Source organism: Lampetra fluviatilis, chromosome 63 (assembly GCF_964198595.1).
Source record: "Lampetra fluviatilis chromosome 63, kcLamFluv1.1, whole genome shotgun sequence".
Taxonomy (NCBI): domain Eukaryota; kingdom Metazoa; phylum Chordata; class Hyperoartia; order Petromyzontiformes; family Petromyzontidae; genus Lampetra; species Lampetra fluviatilis.
In genome coordinates this window covers 1865671-1881766 of record NC_136337.1, presented here as the reverse complement: position 1 = coordinate 1881766, position 16096 = coordinate 1865671, and the positions used below count along the sequence as shown (strand labels likewise).

The window sequence follows — 16096 nt, the reverse complement described above, 5'->3', positions numbered from 1 at the left end:
ACACTCACACCCTACACTCACCCCCACACTCACCCCTACACTCACCTCCACACTCACCCCCACACTCACCCCCTACACTCACCCCTACACTCACCCCCACACTCACCCCTACACTCACCCCTACACTCACCCCTACACTCACCCCCACACTCACCCCACACTCACCCCTACACTCACCCCTACACTCACCCCTACACTCACCCCTACACTCACCCCTACACTCACCCCCACACTCACCCCTACACTCACCCTACACTCACCACACTCACCCCTACACTCACCCCCTACACTCACCCCTACAACTCACCCCTACACTCACCCCTACACTCACCCCTACACTCACCCCTACACTCACCCCTACACTCACCCCTACACTCACCCCTACACTCACCCCCACACTCACGCCTACACTCACCCCTACACTCACCCCTACACTCACCCCCACACTCACCCCTACACTCACCCCAACACTCACCCCTACACTCACCCCTACACTCACCCCCACACTCACCACACTCACCCCCACACTCACCCCTACACTCACCCCTACACTCACCCCTACACTCACCACTACACTCACCCCACACTCACCCCCACACTCACCCCCACACTCACCCCTACACTCACCCCTACACTCACCCCTACACTCACCACACTCACCACACTCACCCCTACACTCACCACCACACTCACCACACTCACCCCTACACTCACCCCTACACTCACCCCCACACTCACCCCTACACTCACCCCTACACTCACCACACTCACCCCTACACTCACCACCACACTCACCACACTCACCCCTACACTCACCCCCACACTCACCCCTACACTCACCTCCACACTCACCCCCACACTCACCCCCACACTCACCCCCCACACTCACCCCTACACTCACCCCTACACTCACCCCCACACTCACCCCTACACTCACCCTACACTCACCCCTACACTCACCCCCACACTCACCCCAACACTCACCCCTACACTCACCCCTACACTCACCCCTACACTCACCCCTACACTCACCCCTACACTCACCCACACACTCACCCCTACACTCACCCCTACACTCACCACACTCACCCCTACACTCACCCCTACACTCACCCCTACACTCACCCCTACACTCACCACACTCACCACCACACTCACCCCTACACTCACCCCTACACTCACCCCTACACTCACCCCTACACTCACCCCCACACTCACCCCCACACTCACCCCTACACTCACCCCTACACTCACCCCTACACTCACCCCTACACTCACCCCTACACTCACCCCTACACTCACCCCTACACTCACCCCTACACTCACCCCACACTCACGCCTACACTCACCCCCACACTCACCCCTACACTCACCCCCACACTCACCCCTACACTCACCCCTACACTCACCCCCACACTCACCACACTCACCCCCACACTCACCCCTACACTCACCCCTACACTCACCCCTACACTCACCACTACACTCACCCCCACACTCACCCCCACACTCACCCCCACACTCACCCCTACACTCACCCCTACACTCACCCCTACACTCACCACACTCACCACACTCACCCCTACACTCACCACCACACTCACCACACTCACCCCTACACTCACCCCTACACTCACCCCCACACTCACCCCTACACTCACCCCCTACACTCACCACACTCACCACACTCACCCCTACACTCACCACCACACTCACCACACTCACCCCTACACTCACCCCCACACTCACCCCTACACTCACCTCCACACTCACCCCCACACTCACCCCCACACTCACCCCCACCTCACCCCTACACTCACCCCTACACTCACCCCCACACTCACCCCCACACTCACCCCTACACTCACCCCTACACTCACCCCCACACTCACCCCAACACTCACCCCTACACTCACCCCTACACTCACCCCTACACTCACCCCTACACTCACCCCTACACTCACCCCCCACACTCACCCCTACACTCACCCCTACACTCACCACACTCACCCCTACACTCACCCCTACACTCACCCCTACACTCACCCCTACACTCACCACACTCACCACCACACTCACCCCTACACTCACCCCTACACTCACCCCTACACTCACCCCTACACTCACCCCACACTCACCCCCACACTCACCCCTACACTCACCCCTACACTCACCCCTACACTCACCCCTACACTCACCCCTACACTCACCCCTACACTCACCACCACACTCACCCTACACTCACCACCACGCTCACCCCTACACTCACCCCTACACTCACCCCTACACTCACCCCTACACTCACCCCCACACTCACCCCTTACATTCACCACACTCACCCCTACACTCACCCCTACACTCACCCCTACACTCACCCCGACACTCACCACGACACTCACCACGACACTCACCCCTACACTCACCACACTCACCCCTACACTCACCCCTACACTCACCACCACACTCACCCCTACACTCACCCCCACACTCACCACACTCACCCCCTACACTCACCCCTACACTCACCCCTACACTCACCACCACACTCACCCCTACACTCACCACACTCACCCCTACACTCACCCCTACACTCACCACCACACTCACCCCTACACTCACCCCCACACTCACCACACTCACCACTACACTCACCCCCACACTCACCCCTACACTCACCCCTACACTCACCCCTACACTCACCACCACACTCACCACCACACTTACCACCACACTCGCCACTACACTCACCCCAACACTCACCCCTACACTCACCCCTACACTCACCCCTACACTCACCACCACACTCACCCCTACACTCACCCCTACACTCACCACCACACTCACCACCACACTCACCCCTACACTCACCCCTACACTCACCCCTACACTCACCCCTACACTCACCCCTACACTCACCACCACACTCACCACCACACTCACCACCACACTCACCACCACACTCACCCCTACACTCACCCCACACTCACCCCCACACTCACCCCCACACTCACCCCCACACTCACCACTACACTCACCCCTACACTCACCCCTACACTCACCCCTACACTCACCCCACACTCACCCCTACACTCACCCCTACACTCACCCATACACTCACCCATACACTCACTCACCCCTACACTCACCCCTACACTCACCACCACACTCGCCACTACACTCACCCCTACACTCACCCCTACACTCACCCCTACACTCACCCCTACACTCACCACCACACTCACCCCTACACTCACCCCTACACTCACCACACTCACCACCACACTCACCACACTCACCCCTACACTCACCCCTACACTCACCCCTACACTCACCCCTACACTCACCCCTACACTCACCCCTACACTCACCCCCACACTCACCCCTACACTCACCCCTACACTCACCACACTCACCCCTACACTCACCCCCACACTCACCCCTACACTCACCCCTACACTCACCCCCACACTCACCACTACACTCACCACACTCACCCCTACACTCACCCTACACTCACCCCCACACTCACCCCCACACTCACCACTACACTCACCACACTCACCCCTACACTCACCCCTACACTCACCCCTACACTCACCCCTACACTCACCCCTACACTCACCCCTACACTCACCCCTACACTCACCCCCACACTCACCCCTACACTCACCCCTACACTCACCCCTACACTCACCCCTACACTCACCCCTACACTCACCCCTACACTCACCCCTACACTCACCCCCACACTCACGCCTACACTCACCCCTACACTCACCCCTACACTCACCCCCACACTCACCCCTACACTCACCCACACCACCCTACACTCACCCCTACACTCACCCCTACACTCACCCCCACACTCACCACACTCACCCCCACACTCACCCCTACACTCACCCCTACACTCACCCCTACACTCACCACTACACTCACCCCTACACTCACCCCGACACTCACCACGACACTCACCACGACACTCACCCCTACACTCACCACACTCACCCCTACACTCACCCCTACACTCACCACCACACTCACCCCTACACTCACCCCCACACTCACCACACTCACCCCTACACTCACCCCTACACCACCACCACACTCACCCCTACACTCACCACACTCACCCCTACACTCACCCCTACACTCACCACCACACTCACCCCTACACTCACCCCCACACTCACCACACTCACCACTACACTCACCCCCACACTCACCACACTCACCCCTACACTCACCCCTACACTCACCCCCACACTCACCCCCACACTCACCACACTCACCCCTACACTCACCCCTACACTCACCACACTCACCCTACACACCCCTACACTCACCCCCACACTCACCCCCACACTCACCACACTCACCCCTACACTCACCCCTACACTCACCCCCACACTCACCCCTACACTCACCCCTACACTCACCCCCACACTCACCCCCACACTCACCCCTACACTCACCCCCACACTCACCCAACACTCACCCCTACACTCACCCCTACACTCACCACCACACTCACCCCTACACTCACCACACTCACCCCTACACTCACCACCACACTCACCCCCACACTCACCACACTCACCCCTACACTCACCACCACACTCACCACCACACTCACCCCTACACTCACCCCTACACTCACCCCTACACTCACCACACTCACCCCACACTCACCCCTACACTCACCCCTACACTCACCCCTACACTCACCCCTACACTCACCCCTACACTCACCCCTACACTCACCACCACACTCACCACCACACTCACCCTACACTCACCCCTACACTCACCCCTACACTCACCCCTACACTCACCCCTACACTCACCACCACACTCACCCCTACACTCACCACTACACTCACCCCTACACTCACCCCTACACTCACCCCTACACTCACCCCTACACTCACCCCCACACTCACCACCATACTCACCCCTACACTCACCCCCACACTCACCCCTACACTCACCCCTACACTCACCCCTACACTCACCCCACACTCACCCCCACACTCACCCCTACACTCACCCCTACACTCACCCCCACACTCACCCCCACACTCACCCCTACACTCACCCCCACACTCACCCCACACTCACCCCCACACTCACCCCCACACTCACCCCTACACTCACCCCTACACTCACCCCCACACTCACCACCACACTCACCCCCACACTCACCCCCACACTCACCCCCACACTCACCCCTACACTCACCCCTACACTCACCCCTACACTCACCCCACACTCACCCCCACACTCACCCCTACACTCACCCCCACACTCACCCCTACACTCACCACCACACTCACCCCTACACTCACCACTACACTCACCCCTACACTCACCCCACACTCACCCCTACACTCACCCCCTACACTCACCCCACACTCACCCCCACACTCACCCCACACTCACCCCACACTCACCCCTACACTCACCCCTACACTCACCCCCACACTCACTCCTACACTCACCCCCTACACTCACCCCCACACTCACCCCTACACTCACCACTACACTGACCACACTCACCCCCACACTCACCCCCACACTCACCCCCACACTCACCCCCACACTCACCACCACACTCACCCCACACTCACCCCTACACTCACCCCTACACTCACCCCTACACTCACCCCTACACTCACCCCTACACTCACCACCACGCTCACCACCACACTCACCACCACACTCACCACCATGCTCACCCCCACACTCACCACCACACTCACCCCCACACTCACCCCCACACTCACCACCACACTCACCACACTCACCCTACACTCACCACCACACTCACCCCCACACTCACCACCACACTCACCCCCACACTCACCACCACGCTCACCACCACACTCACCACCACACTCACCCCCACACTCACCACTACACTCACCCCTACACTCACCCCTACACTCACCCCTACACTCACCCCCACGCTCACCCCCACGCTCACCCCCACGCTCACCACCACGCTCACCACCACGCTCACCACCACGCTCACCACCACACTCACCCCTACACTCACCACCACGCTCACCCCCACGCTCACCCCCACGCTCACCACCACGCTCACCACCACGCTCACCACCACACTCACCACCACGCTCACCACCACGCTCACCAGCACGCTCACCACTACGCTCACCACCACGCTCACCACCACACTCACCACCACGCTCACCACTACACTCACCACCACGCTCACCACCACGCTCACCACCACACTCACCACCACGCTCACCACCACACTCACCACCACACTCACCACCACGCTCACCACCACGCTCACCCCCACACTCACCACCACGCTCACCACCACGCTCACCACTAAACTCACCACCACGCTCACCACCACACTCACCACTACACTCACCACCACGCTCACCACCACGCTCACCATCACACTCACCACCACACTCACCACTACACTCACCACCACACTCACCACCACGCTCACCACCACGCTCACCCCCACACTCACCACCACGCTCACCACCACACTCACCCCCACACTCACCACCACACTCACCCCTACACTCACCCCTACACTCACCCCTACACTCACCCCTACACTCACCCCCACACTCACCCCCACACTCACCCCTACACTCACCCCCACACTCACCCCTACACTCACCACCACACTCACCCCTACACTCACCACTACACTCACCCCTACACTCACCCCCACACTCACCCCTACACTCACCCCTACACTCACCCCCACACTCACCCCCACACTCACCCCTACACTCACCCCTACACTCACCCCTACACTCACCCCCACACTCACTCCTACACTCACCCCTACACTCACCCCCACACTCACCCCTACACTCACCACTACACTGACCACACTCACCCCCACACTCACCCCCACACTCACCCCCACACTCACCCCCACACTCACCACCACACTCACCCCCACACTCACCCCTACACTCACCCCTACACTCACCCCTACACTCACCCCTACACTCACCCCTACACTCACCACCACGCTCACCACCACACTCACCACCACACTCACCACCATGCTCACCCCCACACTCACCACCACACTCACCCCCACACTCACCCCCACACTCACCACCACACTCACCACACTCACCCTACACTCACCACCACACTCACCCCCACACTCACCACCACACTCACCACCACGCTCACCACCACACTCACCACCACACTCACCCCCACACTCACCACTACACTCACCCCTACACTCACCCCTACACTCACCCCCACGCTCACCCCCACGCTCACCCCCACGCTCACCACCACGCTCACCACCACGCTCACCACCACGCTCACCACCACACTCACCCCTACACTCACCACCACGCTCACCCCCACGCTCACCCCCACGCTCACCACCACGCTCACCACCACGCTCACCACCACGCTCACCACCACGCTCACCAGCACGCTCACCACTACGCTCACCACCACGCTCACCACCACACTCACCACCACGCTCACCACTACACTCACCACCACGCTCACCACCACGCTCACCACCACACTCACCACCACGCTCACCACCACACTCACCACCACACTCACCACCACGCTCACCACCACGCTCACCCCCACACTCACCACCACGCTCACCACCACGCTCACCACCACACTCACCATCACACTCACCACCACACTCACCACTACACTCACCACCACACTCACCACCACGCTCACCACCACGCTCACCCCCACACTCACCACCACGCTCACCACCACACTCACCACCACACTCACCACCACGCTCACCACCACGCTCACCACCACGCTCACCACCACGCTCACCACCACGCTCACCCCCACACTCACCACCACGCTCACCACCACACTCACCACCACACTCACCACCACGCTCACCACCACGCTCACCACCACGCTCACCACCACGCTCACCACCACGCTCACCACCACACTCACCACCACACTCACCACCACGCTCACCACCACGCTCACCACCACGCTCACCACCACACTCACCACCACGCTCACCACCACGCTCACCACCACGCTCACCACCACGCTCACCACCACGCTCACCACCACGCTCACCACCACGCTCACCACCACGCTCACCACCACGCTCACCCCCACGCTCACCACCACGCTCACCACCACGCTCACCACCACGCTCACCACCACGCTAGAGGGTGGTGCTGGCCCCACCACCCCTGGCGTGCCACAGGCTGCCGCTCTCCCCGGCAGCGCCGCCAAGAGGCTGCTACTGCTGCTACTGCTGCTGTGTGTGTGTGTTGTGTGTGTTGTGTGTGTTGTGTGTGTTGTGTGTGTTGTGTGTGTTGTGCGTGTTGTGTGTGTTGCGTGTGTGTTGTGTGTGTTGTGTGTGTTGTGTGTGTTGTGTGTGGTGTGTGTGTGTTGTGTGTGTTGCGTGTGTGTTGTGTGTGTTGTGTGTGTTGTGTGTGTTGTATGTGGTGTGTGTGTGTTGTGTGTGTTGTGTGTGTTGTGTGTGTTGTGTGTGTTGTGTGTGTTGTGCGTGTTGCGCGTGTTGCGTGTGTTGTGTGTGTTGCGTGTGTGTTGTGTGTGTGTTGTGTGTGTTGCGTGTGTTGCGTGTGTTGCGTGTGTTGTGTGTGTTGGCGCCCTGCCGGAGAGCGGCCCCCGCCGCCGCTGGGCAGCGGGTCGTGGGCCTGCGCAGGCCGCTAGTCTCTCCTCCTCCTCCTCGAGGCTTCACGTCTCTAATCCGTTCCCACGGGAACCGGCCGCCAGCCCCGGAATAGCCTCTCGCCGCGTTGGCTTGTGTGTGTGTGAGTCGCGCTGAAACCATTGAGTCCTAAACCCCAAATAAATACCTGTGCGAGTGTGCGCCAGTGAGAGCGGGAGAGGTTTTCACCCACAACCCCCTCGCCGCCCCCCCCCCACCACCCCACTTGCACAAAAAGAGTGAACGCTGAAGACACAGAAGGCCAGCCGAGGTCATCTGGTGGCTCACCAATTGGGGACGTCGCTGATTGGCTGAGGGGGTGTTGGGTGTGCGGGTACGGGGGGGGGGGGGGGGGCTATGGCTTAGCCCCCCCCCCCTCTTGAGCGGCGGCTCTGATCGTCCCGAAATTGCCACGTGACCCCGCCTGTTACCAATGTTACCGGCAGAACAGGTGTCCCGCAGGGATGGGTAACTACTCGACCCGGGCTACCGACGCTGTGATCCTGTTTCGCGTTTTTGCCGCCGTTGTTCCCCGGTCTGGGAGATTGTCGGCGAGGCGAGGCCCATGCAGAAGGCCCATGCAGAAGGCCCACGCAGAAGGCCCATACTGAAGGCCGCAGCGTCTCTGGCATTGACCAATCGGCTTCACCCGAGATGAAACTGCGGCTGCGGGCGGTGGCGTGTTTGTCTCGCATGGCAGCCAACAAGAGCGAGCCGTGCGGTTACTGCGGTCGGACTTGACTCCATCTCTGTTGGGCGCTGTGTGACCGTCCGAGACTGTGTGACCGACCGAGGCTGTTTGACCGTCTGAGGCTGTGTGACCGTCCGAGACTGTGTGACCGACCGAGGCTGTGTGACCGTCTGAGACTGTGTGACCGTCCGAGGCTGTGCGACCGTCCGAGGCTGTGTGACCGTCCGAGGCTGTGTGACCGTCTGAGACTGTGTGACCAACCGAGGCTGTGTGACCGACCGAGGCTGTGTGACCGACCGAGGCTGTGTGACCAACCGAGGCTGTGTGACCGACCGAGGCTGTGTGACCAACCGAGGCTGTGTGACCGTCCGAGGCTGTGTGACTGTCCGAGGCTGTGTGACCGACCGAGGCTGTGTGACCAACCGAGGCTGTGTGACCGTCCGAGGCTGTGCGACCGTCCGAGGCTGTGCGACCGTCCGAGGCTGTGTGACCGACCGAGGCTGTGTGACCGACCGAGGCTGTGTGACCGTCCGAGGCTGTGCGACCGTCTGAGACTGTGTGACCGTCCGAGGCTGTGTGACCGAGCGAGGCTGTGTGACCGTCTGAGACTGTGTGACCGTCCGAGACTGTGTGACCGTCCGAGGCTGTGTGACTGTCCGAGGCTGTGTGACCGTCTGAGACTGTGTGACCGTCTGAGACTGTGTGACCGTCCGAGGCTGTGTGACCGACCGAGGCTGTGTGACCGTCCGAGACTGTGTGACCGTCCGAGGCTGTGTGACCGACCGAGGCTGTGTGACCGTCTGAGACTGTGTGACCGTCCGAGACTGTGTGACCGTCCGAGGCTGTGTGACTGTCCGAGGCTGTGTGACCGTCTGAGACTGTGTGACCGTCTGAGACTGTGTGACCGTCCGAGGCTGTGTGACCGACCGAGGCTGTGTGACCGTCCGAGACTGTGTGACCGTCCGAGGCTGTGTGACCGACCGAGGCTGTGTGACCGACCGAGGCTGTGTGACCGACCGAGGCTGTGTGACCGTCCGAGGCTGTGTGACCGAGCGAGGCTGTGTGACCGTCTGAGACTGTGTGACCGTCCGAGACTGTGTGACCGTCCGAGGCTGTGTGACTGTCCGAGGCTGTGTGACCGTCTGAGACTGTGTGACCGTCTGAGACTGTGTGACCGTCCGAGGCTGTGTGACCGTCCGAGACTGTGTGACCGTCCGAGGCTGTGTGACCGTCCGAGGCTGTGTGACCGACCGAGGCTGTGCGACCGTCTGAGACTGTGTGACCGTCCGAGGCTGTGTGACCGACCGAGGCTGTGTGACCGTCTGAGACTGTGTGACCGTCCGAGGCTGTGCGACCGTCCGAGGCTGTGTGACCGATCGGCAATAAAGATGAGATCGGTGATGAGCGTCAACTCTTGTTGTTGTTGACGCTCGGTCGAAAACCATCGGGGGGGGTTCCTCTGTGCGAGGCGACACGTGGAATCGCAAAAAAGAAAACCGGTAACCCGATGGTCACGGAGAGACTTACCCACGGTGGCTAGGAGATGTTAACTACCTCGCCTGGTGTGCAGGAGGTCGTGGGTTCGATCCAGACCCTGACGCCTGCTGCTGTATATTTGGAGTTTGCGTGTCTCTCTCTCTCATCATCATCACGGTGGCTAGGAGATGTTAACTACCTCGCCTGGTGTGCAGGAGGTCGTGGGTTCGATCCAGACCCTGACGCCTGCTGCTGTATATTTGGAGTTTGCGTGTCTCTCTCTCTCATCATCATCACGGTGGCTAGGAGATGTTAACTACCTCGCCTGGTGTGCAGGAGGTCGTGGGTTCGATCCAGACCCTGACGCCTGCTGCTGTATATTTGGAGTTTGCGTGTCTCTCTCTCTCATCATCATCACGGTGGCTAGGAGATGTTAACTACCTCGCCTGGTGCGCAGGAGGTCGTGGGTTCGATCCACGACCCCGACGCCTGCTGCTGTGTATTTGGAGTCTGCGCCTCTCTCCCCGTGGTTTTCCCTGCACATTTAAAATCAACGTGACGCGCTCAGAGTTGTTTGGCTGCTGTACGTTTTCCCGTGACGATGCTGACGACGAGTCACTTGGGTGCGCTCCGTGATGGCCGGGTGGCTGCTGCCTGCACCGGGTGACCCGAGTGTGATTCCCGTTCACGGCCAACACCGGCGATTATCACAACTGGTCCTGGGCCCTCCCCTAGGTCGACTCGGCCTCAAATGAGTTACCCATTGCGATGCGTAGTCAACATCCACAATGGTGGAGAGACGAAGGCGGCCGGGCGTGGTGCCGGCCGCCTCCCCCTCCGTGCGCGTCATCGCCGCTGCTGCCGCTCGCTACTAACTGCACTTGCCCCAGAGGCTACACGGTGGTGGTTGACCTTTGTCTTTGCCTTCTCGGCTGCCCGCAGCTTTGAGAACCTGCGGGTGGGCGTGCAGAACCTGCGCAAGCAGGCCGCCAGGAAAGACGAGGGAGGCCTCTCCTGCGTCAAGGGGGGACTCAGCACGTTCTTCGAGGCCCAGGATGCCCTGTCAGGTGAGCCGGCCATGTGCCACACAGCCGGTGACAGCCGGTGACAGCCAGCACCAGCCTGTCACACAGCCAGCACCAGCCTGTCACACAGCCAGCACCAGCCTGTCACACAGCCAGCACCAGCCTGTCACACAGCCAGCACCAGCCTGTCACACAGCCAGCACCAGCCTGTCACACAGCCAGCACCAGCCTGTCACACAGCCAGCACCAGCCTGTCACACAGACAGCACCAGCCTGTCACACAGCCAGCACCAGCCTGTCACACAGCCAGCACCAGCCTGTCACACAGCCAGCACCAGCCTGTCACACAGCCAGCACCAGCCTGTCACACAGACAGCACCAGCCTGTCACACAGCCAGCACCAGCCTGTCACACAGCCAGCACCAGCCTGTCACACAGACAGCACCAGCCTGTCACACAGCCAGCACCAGCCTGTCACACAGCCAGCACCAGCCTGTCACACAGCCAGCACCATCCTGTCACACAGCAAGCGCCTACCACTGTACGTAGCCAATCGCAGCGATCGGCGGTGCGCTTATTCAGCTGAGAAGTCCTCGCCGTCTCGTCCCCACGAGGGTCGAGCGGTGGCGCCGCGGTTAGCGCGCCGAGAAGCGCTACGCACACGGCATCGGACCCCCGAGTTCGATTCGCGCTCACGGCCACCGACAGCAGCGGTCGTGGCGATTATCGGAAGCGGTGCCCCTGGGCCTCCTCCCCTAGGTCGACTCAGCCTCAAAACGAGTACCCGGTACGGTGCGTAGTAAACATCGCTGCTGGGGAGACAAAGGCGGCCGGGCGTGGTGCTGGCCACCCGCCCCCTCGTGTGCCACGGTGCCGGCAGCCTTCATAGGCGCTGCTGCCGCTCGCTACTAACAGCACTCGCCCCACAGTCTGTGAAGGCCTTGGTCTCGTATTGAGTCAATTTCCGCGTCGTTTTGACTCGATGTCGGTGACATTGTGTGGTGGGGTTTTGGTTTTTACTTTGGGAGGGAACCGGAAAAGTCGGAGAAAACCCACGCAGAGCAGGGAGAGAATACGAACTCCGCACGCGCTCACACTCGCTCACACTCGCACTCGCTTGCTCACTCGCTCACTCACTCTCACACTCGCTCACTCACTCTCACGCTCGCTCGCTCACGCTCACACTCGCTCGCTTACATAAACACTCGCTCGCTCACACGCTCGCTCGCTCACGCTCACACTCGCTCACACTCACACTCGCTTGCTCACTCGCGCACTCACTCTCACACTCGCTCACGCACTCGCTCGCTCACTCACACTCGCTCGCTTACATAAACACTCGCTCGCTCACACGCTCGCTCGCTCACACTCGCTCACACTCACACTCGCTTGCTCACTCGCTCACTCACTCACACTCGCTCGCTCACTCTCACGCTCGCTCGCTTACATAAACACTCGCTCGCTCACACGCTCACTCGCTCACTCTCACACTCACATTCACTCACACTCTCACTCTTACTCGCTCACTCTCACTTGTTCGCTTTCACTCGCTCACACTCGCTCACTCTGACACTCGCTCACTCACACTCGCCCTCTCACTGGCTCATTCACGCTCACTCTCACATTCACACACTCACTCACTCACTTACTCACGCTCACTCACACTCGCCCTCTCACTGGCTCATTCACGCTCACTCTCACATTCACACACTCACTCACTTACTCACGCTCACTCACACTCGCTCACTCGCTCACTTACTCACTCACGCTCGTTTATACTCGCTCACTCACACTCACTCACTCGCTCACTTACTCACTCACACTCGCTCACTCGCTCACTCACACTCACTCACTCGCTCACTCACGCTCACATTCACACGCTCACTCAGACTCGCTCACTCGCTCACTTACTCACTCATGCTCGTTTATACTCGCTCACTCACACTCGCTCACTCGCTCACTTACACTCGCTCACTCGCTCACTTACACTCGCTCACTCACTCGCTAACCCACGCTCACATTCACACGATCACTCACACTCGCTCACTTGCTGACTCACACTCGCTCACTCACTCACACTCGCTCACTCTCTCGCTTACTCGCTCACCCTCTCACTTACTCGCTCACTCACACTCGCTCATTCTCGCTCACTCACTCACTCACACTCGCTCACTCTCGCACACTGACACCCGCTCGCTCGCCCACTCTCGCTCGCTCACTCTCGCTCGCTCACTCTCGCTCACTCACTCTCGCTCGCTCACTCTCGCTCGCCCACTCTCGCTCGCTCACTCTCGCTCACTCACTCTCGCTCGCTCACTCTCGCTCGCCCACTCTCGCTCGCTCACTCTCGCTCGCTCACTCTCGCTCGCTCTCACTCGCTCACTCTCAATTGCTCTCACTCGCTCGCTTTCACTCGTTCACTGTCACTCGCTCGCTCTCACTTTCACATGTCCACACGCTCGCTCACTCTCGCTCGCTCACTCTCGCTCGCTCACTCTCGCTCGCTCACTCTCGCTCGCTCTCACTCGCTCACTCTCAATTGCTCTCACTCGCTCGCTTTCACTCGTTCACTGTCACTCGCTCGCTCTCCCTCCCTCGCTCGCTCTCACTTTCACATGTCCACACGCTCGCACACAGACGCAGACAAAGACAAGACACGGATTCCCCGGTACGTGCGGGGTGCGTCCAGAGGGGCCGCCCACAAGCCCCCGTTGGAAAGCGGTCGCCCGCTGATTATTATTATTATTATTAATGACGGGGAAATGGAGCAATTTTAATGCTAATGACATCCTCCCTGGAGCATTGTAATGGCCGGGTCGGAGACTTGCTAGGATCCACGTCTCGGGTTTGCGCGGTGGGTCTGGGTGTCTCTCTCCCAGGGGGTTCATGATGTCCGTGTCACACACTCTGAGCCAGAGACACTGAGGCCCTGGGTCTGGGTGTCTCTCTCCCAGGAGGTTCATGATGACCGTGTCACACACTCTGAGCCAGAGACACTGAGGCCCTGGGTCTGGGTGTCTCTCTCCCAGGGGGTTCATGATGACCGTGTCACACACTCTGAGCCAGAGACACTGAGGCCCTGGGTCTGGGTGTCTCTCTCCCAGGGGGTTCATGATGACCGTGTCACACACTCTGAGCCAGAGACACTGAGGCCCTGGGTCTGGGTGTCTCTCTCCCAGGGGGTTCATGATGACCGTGTCACACACTCTGAGCCACAGACACTGAGGCCCTGGGTCTGGGTGTCTCTCTCCCAGGGGGTTCATGATGACCGTGTCACACACTCTGAGCCAGAGACACTGAGGCCCTGGGTCTGGGTGTCTCTCTCCCAGGGGGTTCATGATGACCGTGTCACACACTCTGAGTTAGAGACACTGAGGCCCTGGGTCTGGGTGTCTCTCTCCCAGGGGGTTCATGATGACCGTGTCACACACTCTGAGCCAGAGACACTGAGGTCCTGGGTCTGGGTGTCTCTCTCTCAGGGGGTTCATGATGACCGTGTCACACACTCTGAGCCACAGACACTGAGGCCCTGGGTCTGGGTGTCTCTCTCCCAGGGGGTTCATGATGACCGTGTCACACACTCTGAGCCAGAGACACTGAGGCCCTGGGTCTGGGTGTCTCTCTCCCAGGGGGTTCATGATGTCCGTGTCACACACTCTGAGCCAGAGACGCTGAGGTCCGAGATTCATGAGCTGAATGTGTCGCAATCATTCTCGGGGGAGGTTTTATAATGGCCGTGTCAAGATGATTGGGCCGGCAGGTGTGAGAATGCGTGTTGGTAGATCTGACGAGCGTAATATTGCGTTTCTTTCGAGCACCAATTGTCTGTTCGGTCGACGTGTGTGTAGGGGAGCGGTGGTGCAGCGGTTAGCGCGCTACGAACCCGGCGACCCGAGTTCGATTCCTGCTCACGGCCGCCAACGCCAGTGACGGTTGTCTGAACCGGTCCCGGGCCTCCCCTAGGTCGACTCAGCCGTAAATGAGTACTGTGTGTTGTGAACATCGCCACTGGGGAGACAAAGGCGGCCGGGCGTGGTGCTGGCCACCCCACCCCCTCGCGTGCAACGGTGGCCGGCCTTCGTAGGTGCCGCTCGCTAGCTGCACTTGCCCCAGCGGGTCTGTGAAGGCTATCCCTGGGGGTTGGGATCTTTTGTCTTTGTCTCTTGCAGCGATTCACCAGCGACTGGAGGAGGAGGG

General features: G+C 60.2%; 1 protein-coding gene across 1 annotated transcript in view; it reads left to right on the top strand.

Annotated features, from left to right (window-relative positions):
* Positions 1-9361: 9361 nt before the first annotated feature.
* The window catches only part of LOC144951643 (exocyst complex component 2-like), a 104450-nt gene continuing 97715 nt past the window's right edge, over positions 9362-16096 (top strand). The window contains exons 1-3 of the mRNA XM_078881934.1: positions 9362-9437; positions 11765-11941; positions 16069-16096. The exon at positions 16069-16096 is cut by the window's right edge and continues 53 nt beyond it. Coding sequence (XP_078738060.1) covers positions 9362-9437; positions 11765-11941; positions 16069-16096 — 281 coding nt within the window. The remainder of the gene's footprint in view (positions 9438-11764; positions 11942-16068) is intronic.